At 46.2% G+C, this 13,159-nt stretch overlaps 1 protein-coding gene across 2 annotated transcripts in view; it reads right to left on the bottom strand.

The window, feature by feature from the left end:
- MED13 (mediator complex subunit 13) overlaps window positions 1-13,159 on the bottom strand; it is a 154,180-nt gene that overhangs the window by 102,943 nt on the left and 38,078 nt on the right. For both annotated transcript variants that reach the window (XM_069757207.1, XM_069757208.1), the window contains exon 3: window positions 12,346-12,514. In XM_069757207.1, coding sequence (XP_069613308.1) covers window positions 12,346-12,514 — 169 coding nt within the window. The remainder of the gene's footprint in view (window positions 1-12,345; window positions 12,515-13,159) is intronic.

Raw genomic sequence — 13,159 nt, 5'->3', positions numbered from 1 at the left:
AACGTCTGCTCAGTGTGAAGTGGGGGTTCATCGGTGCTGACCATGTAACCAGTGTTCATACAATTCGAACAAGCACCCCGCTTTTTCAGCTGCCATGCTGTCTCCTTTGTACAGATGACAGTAGCTATGGCTGTTGCTATTGGCAACAGGAGCAGAGCTGACAAAGAAACCACAGTATGACAATCGTTTGTTGTGTGTGTGTGTGGGGGGGTGGGGGGAAGGGTTTATAGTTATTTCAAATTACCGGTATATACTGTAATCCCTTTCCATCCCCACCACCCTGTGTAAAGGTATATAATTCCCCACAAAGAATTCTGTAGGCATTGTAAATATATTCTCCGTGTTTGCTCTTATAGCCTTTTGTTAGCCACATCAGTCACAGTGCAGCTTTAGGGTATGTGCACACGTTGCAGATTTGGCTGCGGATCTGCAGCAGTTTTCCATGCAGTGTACAGTACCATGTAACCCTATGGAAAACCAAATCCGCAGTGCACATGCTCCGGAAAATTCCACGCGGAAATGCTGCAGTTTATTTTCTGCAGCATGCCAATTCTGTGTGCGGATTCCTATAATGGAATAGGTCTAAAATGCTGCAGAATCCGCAGGTGTATAAGCGCAGATGAAATCCGCACAAAAACTGCACTAAATCCGCAGTAAATCTCCGATGAATCCGCAGGTAAAATGCAGGACGTTTTACCTGCGGATTTTGCAGAATCCACGCAGAAAAATCTGCAATGGAAACGCAACATGTGCATATACCCTTCATGTCACCAGTGCCATTTAAGAACTGAAAGCAGAGCAGTGACTGGTTGCTGTGGACCGGACAGTACAGACAGAGGCCCAGTGGTACCTATACTGGGTTTATGGGTAGATGCGCATTACAACAAATATGGAGAGAAATGATCATGCTTTTAATGAAAAGGATCATTAGTCGGTTAGTGGCTAGTAGGTCTGTGCTTGCTCTACTTAGTCTATCGCACAGTCGAGGAGGAGGAAAGCTATGACAGCAGCAGGTGCGTAGTGCCCATGTCCACTCTGCGCAGCAAGGATGGTGCAACCATGAATGAGCAATGCCACATCCCCCAAGTAGATACCTGCTGTTCTTCTAGCAGGGACTACTACCGTGTTTGTACAACACGACAGGTTCTTATACTATTTTTTGCTCTGAAAGATGGGTTAGAGCTTATTTTCAGGGGATGTAATTTTTGTTTTGCTCCCTAAAAACAACTATTCACATTTATTCATTTACAAAGAAAAAAAATACATTTATTCAATTATAATCATGTGATCACAATCCGGATCATCAGCATAAAGGTACCTTCACACTGAACGATATCGCTAGCGATCCGTGACGTTGCAGCGTCCTGGATAGCGATATCGTTCAGTTTGACAGGCAGCAGCGATCAGGATCCTGCTGTGCCATCGTTGGTCAGTGCAGAAAGTCCAGAACTTTATTTCGTCGCTGGATCTCCCGCAGACATCGCTGAATCGGCGCGTGTGACGCCGATTCAGCGATGTCTTCACTGGTAACCAGGGTAAACATCGGGTTACTAAGCGCAGGGCCGCACTTAGTAACCCGATGTTTACCCTGGTTACCAGCGTAAACGTAAAAAAAAAACACTACATACTTACATTCCGGTGTCTGTCCTCTCCGGCGCTCTGTTTCTCTGCACTGTGTAAGCGCAGCGGCCGGAAAGCACAGCGGTGACGTCACCGCTGTGCTCTGCTTTCCGGCCGGCGCTTAGTGCAGAGAAGCAGAGCGCCGGAGAGGACAGACACCGGAATGTAAGTATGTACTGTTTGGTTTTTTTAACGTTTACGCTGGTAACCAGGGTAAACATCGGGTTACTAAGCGCAGCTCTGCGCTTAGTAACTCGATGTTTACCCTGGTTACCAGGGGACTTCGCATCGTTGGTCGCTGGAGAGCTGTCTGTGTGACAGCTCTCCAGCGACCACACAGCGATGCTGCAGCGATCGGGATCGTTGTCTAGATCGCTGCAGCGTCGCTTAATGTGACGGTACCTTAACTCGCCAGACCCTGACTTCTAACATGAATTTCTTGGGATCCTATTTACTTTTTCCATGTACCGCAATCTACTCTTTACACATGCTGATGAATGATATGGTTACAAGGATCACTAATGGATCATTCTGTCCCCATACATATATTATCAGCAGCACATCTATTTACATTGAGGCGATGTGCTAACGAGAACAATGGCCCTGACTCATTAAGACTGGCATTGCGCAGGCCAGTCTGAAGGTACCTTCACACATAACGATATTGTTAACGATATCGTTGCTATTTGTGACGTAGCAACGATATCGTTAATGAAATCGTTATGCGTGACAGCGACCAACGATCAGGCCCCTGCTGGGAGATCGTTGGTCGCTGAATAAAGTCCAGAACTTTATTTCGTCGCTGGACTCCTGCTGACATCGCTGGATCGGCGTGTGTGACACCGATCCAGCGATGTCTTCACTGGTAACCAGGGTAAACATCGGGTAACTAAGCGCAGGGCCGCGCTTAGTAACCCGATGTTTACCCTGGTTACCATGCTAAAAGTAAAAAAAAAACAAACACTAGATACTTGCCTACAGCCGTCTGTCCTCCAGCGCTGTGCTCTGCACTCCTCCTGTACTGGCTGTGAGCCGGAAAGCAGAGAGGTGACGTCACCGCTCTGCTTTCCGGCTCACAGCCAGTACAGGAGGAGAGCAGAGAAGCAGAACGCAGCGCTGGAGGACAGACAGCGGTAGGTAAGTATCTAGTGTTTGTTTTTTTTTTTTACTTTTAGCATGGTAACCAGGGTAAACATCGGGTTACTAAGCGCGGCCCTGCGCTTAGTTACCCGATGTTTACCCTGGTTACCGGGGACCTCGGGATAGTTGGTCGCTGGAGAGTTGTCTGTGTGACAGCTCTCCAGCGACCAAACAGCGACGCTGCAGCGATCCGGATCGTTGTCGGTATCGCTGCAGCGTCGCTTAATGTGAAGGGGCCTTTAATGAATGGGGCCGATGGGCTAAGATGCACCCAATTCATTAAAGCGATTCTGGCACCTGGTTTTTGCTACTTCATCTGAGAGCAGCGTAATGTAGGAAACGAGAAGCTGAATCCAACGATAGATCACTGATGACAGTGCAGCCGTTCCCACACAGAGCTTTTACATGTAGAATGAAGGGGAACTCAAAAAGCTAACCCCCCCACAAGAGTATGTAGAAAGTCCATAGGCCGTGAGCTGCTTATCACAGGAGGGGACAGGGTTGGACCCGGAGGCAGCTACTATGTTAAGTTATATTAAAGTTCCTGGTGCTAAATCGATCATTGCAAGTAAACAAAACTACAGACATTGATGAGAGGCATCCCTGAAATCTGTGTTTTCACCCCCATCACATGCAGGTCTTCAGAATACAAAGCAAAAACCTGCGTATAAAATTTTTCAAAGATCTTTATGACTTTCTCAGCATCATTATTAAAAGATTGCTATAAATCTCACCACATTCTGCTCTTAAGTTCTGTTATTTGTGTTTAGTAGGCTACTCCTGCAACTTGATCTACTGATTTTGCATGCATCCTGCAGTACATAGTGTGCGGACAGTATCTAGGAGCATCATCATTGAGGAGATACAAGGTACAGAATGCCGGTCCAGCACGGGAGAATGAGTTGTGCCCCTCTAGGAACGAGATATGCGCTCCAGCGCACTGGGGCATGGAATGACTGGACAGGTGAGGGATTGATGAGAATGATTCGTGTGTACTTAACTCTTACTGGTATAGAGCTATTAAAGATATGCCCCATGACATTGGGTGATCACAATACAGTGATTACGCCTAAGTGAATTCATCCTGACAATGTATAGCCAGGTGTCTGAATTTGACTCTTAATGAAGCTTTTTAAAAGGGATGGATCCACCAATGTGGATGCCCTTGCCTTTCTAATACCCCTGGTTGGAGGGAAGTGATGTCCAGTTACTCCTAAGAGATTACATGTGCCAATCCCCTGATGAATCAAGCTTTTGAGGAAAAGCGTCGGGAGGCACATAGGGTCAGTCCAGGGCTGGCTGGTATGCACAGGGCTAGCCGTGGACTGCCCTTGTAAGGGCAGGAGTCTCGGGGTGCCAGGGTCAGCCTAATAACAGGGACTGATCGGGATAATGCCGGGACCCCCTCTGGAGGTGGCAGAGGAAAGAGGAGAATAGCGAAAAATACAACATCCAGTGAGATTTCTCCTGTTTTCTGCAAGCTTTGGTGTATGTCTGGCCGCTGGTCAGTTTTTGCATTTATGATTATTTATATAGCACCATTAATTCCATGGTGCTGTACATGAGAAGGGGTTACATACAAGATTATAGATATCATTTACAGTAAACAAGTTTACATTGACAGACTGGTACAGAGAGGAGAGGACCCGGTCCTTGCCGACTTACATTCTATGGGATAGTGGGGAAGAGACAGAAGGTCAGGGGTGCGGCGGAAGCTCTGGCGGTTGTATTTGCATGCTACTTCAAGTAATTGGACAGGCTAGCCCTTTATATTGTATGACCATTGTCATAAAATATTTGTTTCTTCCCAAACAGGGAGATCGGCTTTGCTTATATGTTTGCTAATGTTGTTGGAATCACTGTTTGCACGGATAGTTTATATATGAGGTTTTTGTAAACTTTTTAGGAATAAGTAAAGTTTTAGCTCTGCATTTTTTGGTATCTTCTCAGTTCTCCAGATTCCTGCAGTTGAGAGACCTTTGGTGACATTATGGTCACATGACTGTCAAGTCACCAAATGTCCTCAAGCCGTCTAAACCTCAGGATAGAAACGCTGGTGGCCCCCAAGAGAGTGGGGGCCCTGGGCAATTGCCCAGTTTGACTTCTAAGGCTATGTGCACACGTTGCGGATTAGGCTTAGGAATTTCTGGTGTGGATTCTGCCTCTCTTGGCAGAAAACGCACCTACGGATTTGTCGCATTTTTTGTGCGGTTCTGCATAGTTTTTGCTGTGGTTTTCTTGCGAATTTGCTGCGGTTTTCTATAATGGAATGGGTACAAAAACGCTGCAGATTCACAAAAAAGAAGTGACATGCTACTGCATTTCCGCAGCGGATTTTCCGCAAAGTGTGCACAGCTTTTTTTTTTTTTTCATTGATTTACATTGTACTGTAAATCAATTGCGGATCTGCAGCGTTTCTGCACCTCAAAAAACGCTGAGAATCCGCAACGTGTGCACATACCCTAACGCTGGCCTTCACTGTAACTAGGGCTTAAATTTCAAGCATACTGCAAAAAATACTCAAGCTACTTACCGGGAGCGGTGTTTTTCAGGAGCCCATGACAGCACTAACGAGAGAGGGGATCCGCCCTTCAGGGACAGGAAACCTACAGATATAAAAGGGCGGCACCTCTCTCCTGCATCAGTTGGATTAAAGAGCATGAGAGGACCTCCTTGGTTAGTAGCACATAAATTTACACATTTCACCCTGTGACTAAACTTAGAAAATTTATATAAATAAGTGGTGATAAGCCATGTCAGCATAAAGGGAGGGAATATAGGAGTGCTGTCATGGGTTCCTGAAAAACACCGCTACCGGTAAGTAGCTTGAGTATTTATTCAGTCAGCATGACAGCACTAACGAGAGAATTACAGAGAAAAGAGTATTCGGGAGGGACTACTGCTTCCAGCACCCTTCTACCAAACATGAGATCGTTGGAGCCACCCAGATCTAATCTATAATGTTTAAAGAAAGTAGATGGAGACAACCATGTGGCCGCCTTACAGATATCCTCAATCGACACCTCCGATCTCTCTGCCCAGGAAGTCGCTATGGCCCGAGCGAGTGGAATGAGCTCTTATGCCTTCCGGGACTTCTAGGCCACCTGCTGAATAAGCCAAAGAAATCACATCCCTAATCCATCTACCTAAGGTGTTTTTGGACACCCTAAACCCTTTCCTGACTCCCTGAAAGGATATGAATAAAGAATTATCTTTTTTCCAGGGGTCTGTTAAAGATATATACCTAAGTAGACTTCTTCTGACATCTAATGAATGGAGTTTGACTTCTTTTTGATTTTTAGGATTAGGACAAAAAGTTGGGAGATTTCCTGTAGTCTGTGGAACTTTGACGCTACCTTCAGAAGATAAAGGGGATCAGTTCTTAATACTACCATATCTTCTCTAAACTGAATGTATGGAGGCTGTCTAGAGAGGGCTTGTAAGTCATTAACTCTCCTTGCCGATGTGAGAGCGACCAAAAGAGCTGTTTTCAAGGACAGGACTTTTACAGTGAGATTCTAAAGGCTCAAAGGGGGCTTCCGTCAAAACTATAAGAACCAAGTTTAAGTCCCACGGGGCTAGATTTCCCTCAACCATGGGTCTTGATCTAGCCGCTGCTTTGATAAATCTAGCAATCCAATAATTGTTAGCTAAATTACAATTGTATAAAGCCCCTAAAGCTGACACATGGACTCTCAGGGTACTTGTAGCTAGCCCCATCTCTAGACCTCTCTGCAGGAACTCAAGAATCTTAGTGATATTGACTTTTTGACCCATCTCTGATCCTGTCACCGCCAAGATCTTTCTCCAGACCCTAACAAATATTTGTCGTGGAAACCTTCCTGCTTTTTAATAAAGTATTAATAAGACCTTGTGAAAAACCCTTTTTCTTTAGTAATGACCCTTCAAATCCCACGGGCGTCAGATGTAAATTGGACACTCGTGGATGGAGAATTGGACCCTGGGAGAGAAGGTCTGGGAGTTCTGGGAGAATCCAAGGTTGAGAAATGGACATTTTCCTCAGCCATGGAAACCACTGTCTCCTGGGCCAGAACGGTGCTATCAGGATTACTGGAGCTCTGTCCTCCCGAATCTTCCTCAGGACAAAATCGGGATCAAGTTCAATGGGGGAAAGGCATAAGCTATATTGAAGTGCCATGGAATTAGGAGGGCATCCACCGTGTACGGATTGTCTCCGGGGTTTAGGGAGCAAAACCAGTGACACTTTTTGTTCTCTTTGCTGGCGAAGAGGTATATATCTGGGCACCCCAAAGAAAAGTGTGATCTGGTTGAAGATGGTCTGATTGAGGACCCAATCTCCTTGTCCGAGTTTTCTGCGACTTAGGTAATCGGCCATGATATTGCGTTTTCCCTTTATATGAAGCAATGTGAGTGACAGTAGATGAGTTTCGGGTATCTGCAAGATACGACCCGCCACATCCATTAAAGATCTGGATCGGGTTCCACCTGATGGTTAATATAAGCTACAGTTACCTGATTGTCTGAAAATAGCCTGACGTGATGGCCCTGTAAGGACATAAGGAAATGACTCAGAGCTTGTTCTACTGCCAACAACTCTAAGGTTAGAGGACAACTCTTGTTCGGAATGTGACCAAACACCCTGGACCCACAAATCACCCATATGTGCTCCCCATCCCCTGGGGCTAGCATCTGTGGTCACCACTCGAGATATATGGTTTATCCAGGGAACACCTGTACGCTGGTTTGGCGTGTGTAACCACCAATGTAAGGACTGAATAGAGACATCAGACAAGGAAAAGGTACTATCTAGGTGGCCGTCCAACAGACGAGTATTACACAATACCTCACATTGTCATTGTAGGACTCTGGTGTAGTATTGGGCCCAAAGAACCGCCGGGATACACGACGTGAGTGAGTTTAACAGTGATATCGCCCCTCAATGTTACCAATGGATTAACAACCTTGAGTATTTGCCGTTGAATTTTTTTCTACCTTTGTATCCGGTAGACCGCATTCCTGCAATCTTGAGTCTAATATGAGACCCAGGAATTCTTGAACCTCTAGAGGTTGTAAACGATATGTTTTAAAGTTAATAATCCAAACCAAACTTTGTAAGGCTGTAATTACTTTCGCTAGTTGGGCTGAGCAGTGTGACTCTGAGTTCCCTATTATTAATAGATCGTCTAGATATGGAACCACTAAAATATCCTGTTCATGAAGATGTGCCATGACCTCCACCATTATCTTTGTGAACACAGGAGAAGCAATTGCAACACCAAAGGGAAGTGCCCTGTATTGGAAGTGTTTAACCATCCCATCTAGTAAGACTGCTACTCTTAAATACCGCTGGTGGTCTGCGTGTATAGGGACATGATAATAGGCGTCTTTAAGATCTAAGACGACCATAAAACACTTGTCAAACAATAGCTTTATTGCTGTTTTGACGGACTCCATTTTAAATGATTATACCCATAAGAATCTGTTCAGGCCCTTAAGGTTGATGATGGTGCGAATAGAATTGTCTGGCTTTTTGATCAAAAAGAGGGGGGAATAAAATCCTTTACCCCTTTGTGCTTCAGGAACCTCCACCAATATGCCCTTTTGCTGACGTTCCTGGACTTCAGATTCTAACGCCAGTTGTTCTGCAGATGAAATACGTACAGGAGTTACCAGAAATTTGTCATTAGGAATGTTCTGAAACTCAAACTTTAGACAAATTTAATTATGTTCAGAATCCATGGGCTGCTGGAAATATTAAGCCAAGCCGGATAGAAGGCCAAAAGCCTGCCTCCCACCCAGTCCGGCAGTCATTGTGGCTGTTATCCCGAAAGGAGTTAAACATGTAGCCTCTACCTTTCTTCCTATTTGCGTCATATCTGGGCTTCTCTCTATTTGACCTCGTGCGGTCAAACCACCTTCTGTTAGTGCCCCGTCTGTAGGAGTGTCTTCCTAGGTAGGGGGAATCGTTTTTTACCATCCCCTGCTTTTTCTAATAATTCATCCAAAACTGGACCGAATAGGTGCACCCCTTCACACGGAATGCTGCACAACTTTGATCTGGCCTGCATGTCCCCCTGCCAACATTTCAGCCAGATGGCTCTACGGGCTGAATTAGAAAGTGCCGCTGATCAGGCTGCCAATTTCACAGAATCTGCCGATGCTTTAGCAAGATAAGCTGCAGCCCCCTGAATCATAGGGAGGGAGGATAAGATTTCATTCCTCGGGGTCTTATTTTTCAGCTGATCCTCTAGGCCAGGGGTCCCCAACTCCAGTCCTCAAGGCCCACCAACAGGTCATGTTTTCAGGATTTCCTTTGCATTGCACAGGTGATGCAATTATTACCTGGGCAAGACTAAGGAAATCCTGAAAACATGACATGTTGGTGGGCCTTGAGGACTGGAGTTGGGGACCCCTGCTCTAGGCTGTCCAGCCACACCATCATAGAGCGTGCTGTACAAGTGGCTGCAATTGACGGTCTGAGAGTCCCTGCTGTTTCCCAAGCTCCCTTAAGAAACACATCGGCTCTCCTTTCTTGCGGGTCCTTTAAAGCAGGGGTCCCCAACTCCAGTCCTCAAGGCCCACCAACAGGTCATGTTTTCAGGATTTCCTTTGCATTGCACAGGTGATGCAATTATTACCTGGGCAAGACTAAGGAAATCCTGAAAACATGACCTGTTGGTGGGCTTTGAGGACTGGAGTTGGGGACCCCTGCTTTAAAGTTCCCAAATCCTCAAACGGCAGTGAGGATTTCTTGGAAGCCTTAGCCACGGCTGCATCAAGTTTTGGGGCTTTATCCCACGTTGCAGATGCAGTCTCCTCGAACGGATGCTTCCTCTTAAAAGATGGAGGAAGAGAGCCTTTCCTTTCTGTTTTTTTCCACTCTCGTGTAATGAGGGAGCTTACTTTATCTACTACCGGAAAGCATCTGCGGGATTTACGGTGTAGTCCTTTAAACATAATATCCTGTATAGACTTTTCTGACAGAGTTTCTTCAATCCCTATAGTGTTATTTACTGCCTTTACGAGGTGGTCTATCCGGTCAAAGGAAAAAAATGAATGACCGTACTCCGTCTCTGAGGAAGATGATGACGTATGGGAAACCTCTGACTTCAGTTCCCCTGAATCACTGTCCTCAAATGAACTTGGGGATCTAGGATCTATTTCTCTAGATCCCCTACTTTGAGATGGGGATTTTGCTGAACCCCTGATCCCTTGTCTGACCATCTGCCTTAAGCTGGTAGCGTAATCTGGCGTCTCCTCGGCTATTAACCGTTGAATACACGATGCACATAATTTTCTTATGTAGTCATCCGGAAGAGGAATTCCACATTCTGCACATCTTTGTGTTTAGATTTATTTAGAGGATCACTTTTTTTCCTGATGGATATGGAGAGAGGGAATATAAGGGGAGATATACATCACTAAGTGAACTTTCTCGGCGAATACTTACCCCTATAGTGACTGAGTGGTACCGTAGATTGCAGGGGGACCCTCTCAACCATTGTAACAACCTTACGGCTTGAAGCTTTTCCGGCTCTATCACCTCCAGGACGACTACTGCCACTAGATCGCCGCTCGGTGCTCACTGTTTGGGGCTTCTCCAGGGATTGACACTGTTGCTCAGACTGCAATGGTTCCTGTTCCTGAGACTCCATTGTAACAATGGATAGGAAGCATGCGGTAGCCCATGCCTTAAATAGCCGGCCCCTCTAGGTACCTCCCCTGGATGGGGTCAGCAGATTAATCCAGGTGAACTGCCTGGTACATTGCATATGGGAGGCCCCTCCCCCAGAAGCCCGCCCACATATCGGAACATTCACAGCCGAGCTGTATGTTTTTAACGGTCTCACCTGCCTCCGGAAGCGCCCCGCACCCACATTCCTCCGCTGTGTGCTGCAGGGCGCCGCCATATTCCTTGCCTTGGTTCAACCGCGCATGTGCCGTTCGTCATCAGCCCTCGCCGGTCACCCGTCGCCATCATCACCGCCGTGGCCTTACCGCACATGCGCCGCACGTCATCACCCTTGCCGACCTCAGCCATAGGACGCCGCCATCATCATCCCAGCCGTGGCCCTATGCGTCACGCGTCTTCACCCCTCGCCGGTCTGACGTCGGCCACTCTACATCGCACACATGGCGCGGACACTCCCCAGGCTCCTGCTATTCGGTATGCCAAATCACGCCGCTCCCCGTGTCCCCACCGCCGCTAGTTCCGTCGCAGGACTTCGGAGACAGGCCTCCCACAGAATACATACCTGTACCTGTGGCGATGGGACACTCCGAAGTCAGCACTCCCCCTGAAGGCTGCTTCCATCTGCTGTTGCCTACCCCCACATCCCTCTAAGGTGTGGCACCTCCAGCGCACCGGACCCGACCGTGGAAGGGGAACCCCCGCTTCCAGAACCGGTCTGCCGAGCCTGGGTACTGTCTTCAGTCTTCACCTTTCTTCATAAGGTAAGTCTGTAGGGTGCCCTATCAGGGACAGGAAACCAACTGATGCGGGAGAGAGGTGCCGCCCTTTTATCTCTGTAGGTTTCCTGTCCCTGAAGGGCGGATCCCCTCTCTTGTTAGTGCTGTCATGGCGACTGAATAAATCATGTAAAATCATGCTCCGGCTTATTTTTGGGGGAACTTGGTAGAAGCAGTTATTTAGTGTGGGACAGGTCAGAAAAGAAGTATAGAACGTATCCATGGACAACCAGGTGAACAAAAGCGTCTGACATTTTCAGGGAGATACCTGGAGTAGCAGGCACTTTTGGAAACGGATTGCATTTGACAAGTTTAATTTTTTTTTTAGGATTTTACACTACTGAGCTATGATTTATATTTGTGGGAATAACCCTTTTAAAAGGGAAATCTGTCAGCACGTTTCCGCTATGTAATCTGATATAGCACTATAACGTAGGGACAGAGACCTTGATTACAGTGATGTGTCACTAACTGGACTGTGCAGTGAAACAGCAAAACAATCTGTCTTTTATTAGCAGTAGATCATCACTACAGGACAACTTGCCTTGTGCCTCTTGGTCCACCCCCACCCCACTGATTAGCAGCTCTCGGTCACTATACAATGTACACAGATGGCTGTGTGCTGCGGGAGGGGTATACACAGCTCAATATTAGCGCTCTGCTTAATCTGCAGCACAGTAAACTGCAATTATATCATAGCTGCTGCATCCAGTAATGTAAGTGACATCGCTGGAATCAAGGTTTCTGTCCCTACCTCCTACTGCTAACCGATGCATAGCAAAAAACCTACTGATGTTTTCTTATTCGAGAGCAAGTTGCAAGTGATCTTTTGAAAATTCAACATGGTACCTTTGCAAATCTTTCCACAGAAAGAAATATGCACAGACAGCTTTACATGGCAGTATTGGCGAGATTTTACAGCGAATCACAAGTGACTCCACATTTCAGCTTTTAGGCTCTGACTTGCCTGTAATGTATGCACCAAATAAAAAAAAACAAAAAAAAAAACACGGCACTATCACATTTTGCAGATGCAGATTGCGTGTTTTTGGTAGCAGAATTCCACAAGAAAACTAAAGGCAAACAGTATAAGGAATGAAACATTCTCACCACAGAAGAGAGCACTACACTCACCTTTTATTAACTGGCTTCTCATCTTTCTCGTATGGCTTCACAAACCATTTCCCTATGCGCACAAAACTCCGGTTCATTAAACATCGCTCCAGCAGGTTATGGATGGCCTTGAATAGCAGAGTGCGACAATCGTAGGAGAGTCCATTATCCCAACTGCCATCCTCCTCCACTGAAAAGAGAAAAAAGCAGGGTAAATGTTAGTCACATAAATGAGAAGGCAGCATGGCATGGGTGCACTACAGAGACACGTGGCACGGCAAGTCTTGTTGGCGCCCTAGGATAGGTCCTCAATATTGAATTGATGCCATCCGAGACCCAGCACCCCCAATGCCAGATGTAAGTAGCAATGTGCAGTCACTGCAGCCGAACACTGCAGACTAGCTCCTATTGAAGAGAATAGGACACAACTCAGCTTGGGACAATGGTCTCCTAACTCCTGCTGAGGTGGCAGCACAGATGGCAGGCTTAACGGTCCCCAGATAAATCCTAGTGAGCAACTCCGACTAGGCACATGTCTCATGACAACCACACTTACACTATATAAAAAGACACATGCACACGTGGTCAAAATTGTTGGTACTCCTCGTTTAAAGACAGAAAAACCCACAGTGGTCATAGAAATAACTTGAATCTGACAAAAGTAATAATAAATGAAAGATCTATGAAAATGAACAAATAAAATTCAGACATTGTTTTTCAATCATGCTTCCACAGGATAAACAAATAACTCATGAAATAGGCCTGGACAGAAATGATGGTACCCCTGAAAATAATGTGACTGAGGGACATGTTACATCAAGGTGTCCACTAAATT

The sequence above is a fragment of the Ranitomeya imitator genome, chromosome 3, assembly GCF_032444005.1.
Source record: "Ranitomeya imitator isolate aRanImi1 chromosome 3, aRanImi1.pri, whole genome shotgun sequence".
NCBI classification, from domain to species: Eukaryota; Metazoa; Chordata; class Amphibia; order Anura; family Dendrobatidae; genus Ranitomeya; species Ranitomeya imitator.
This window is presented reverse-complemented; position numbering and strand designations above follow the sequence as displayed.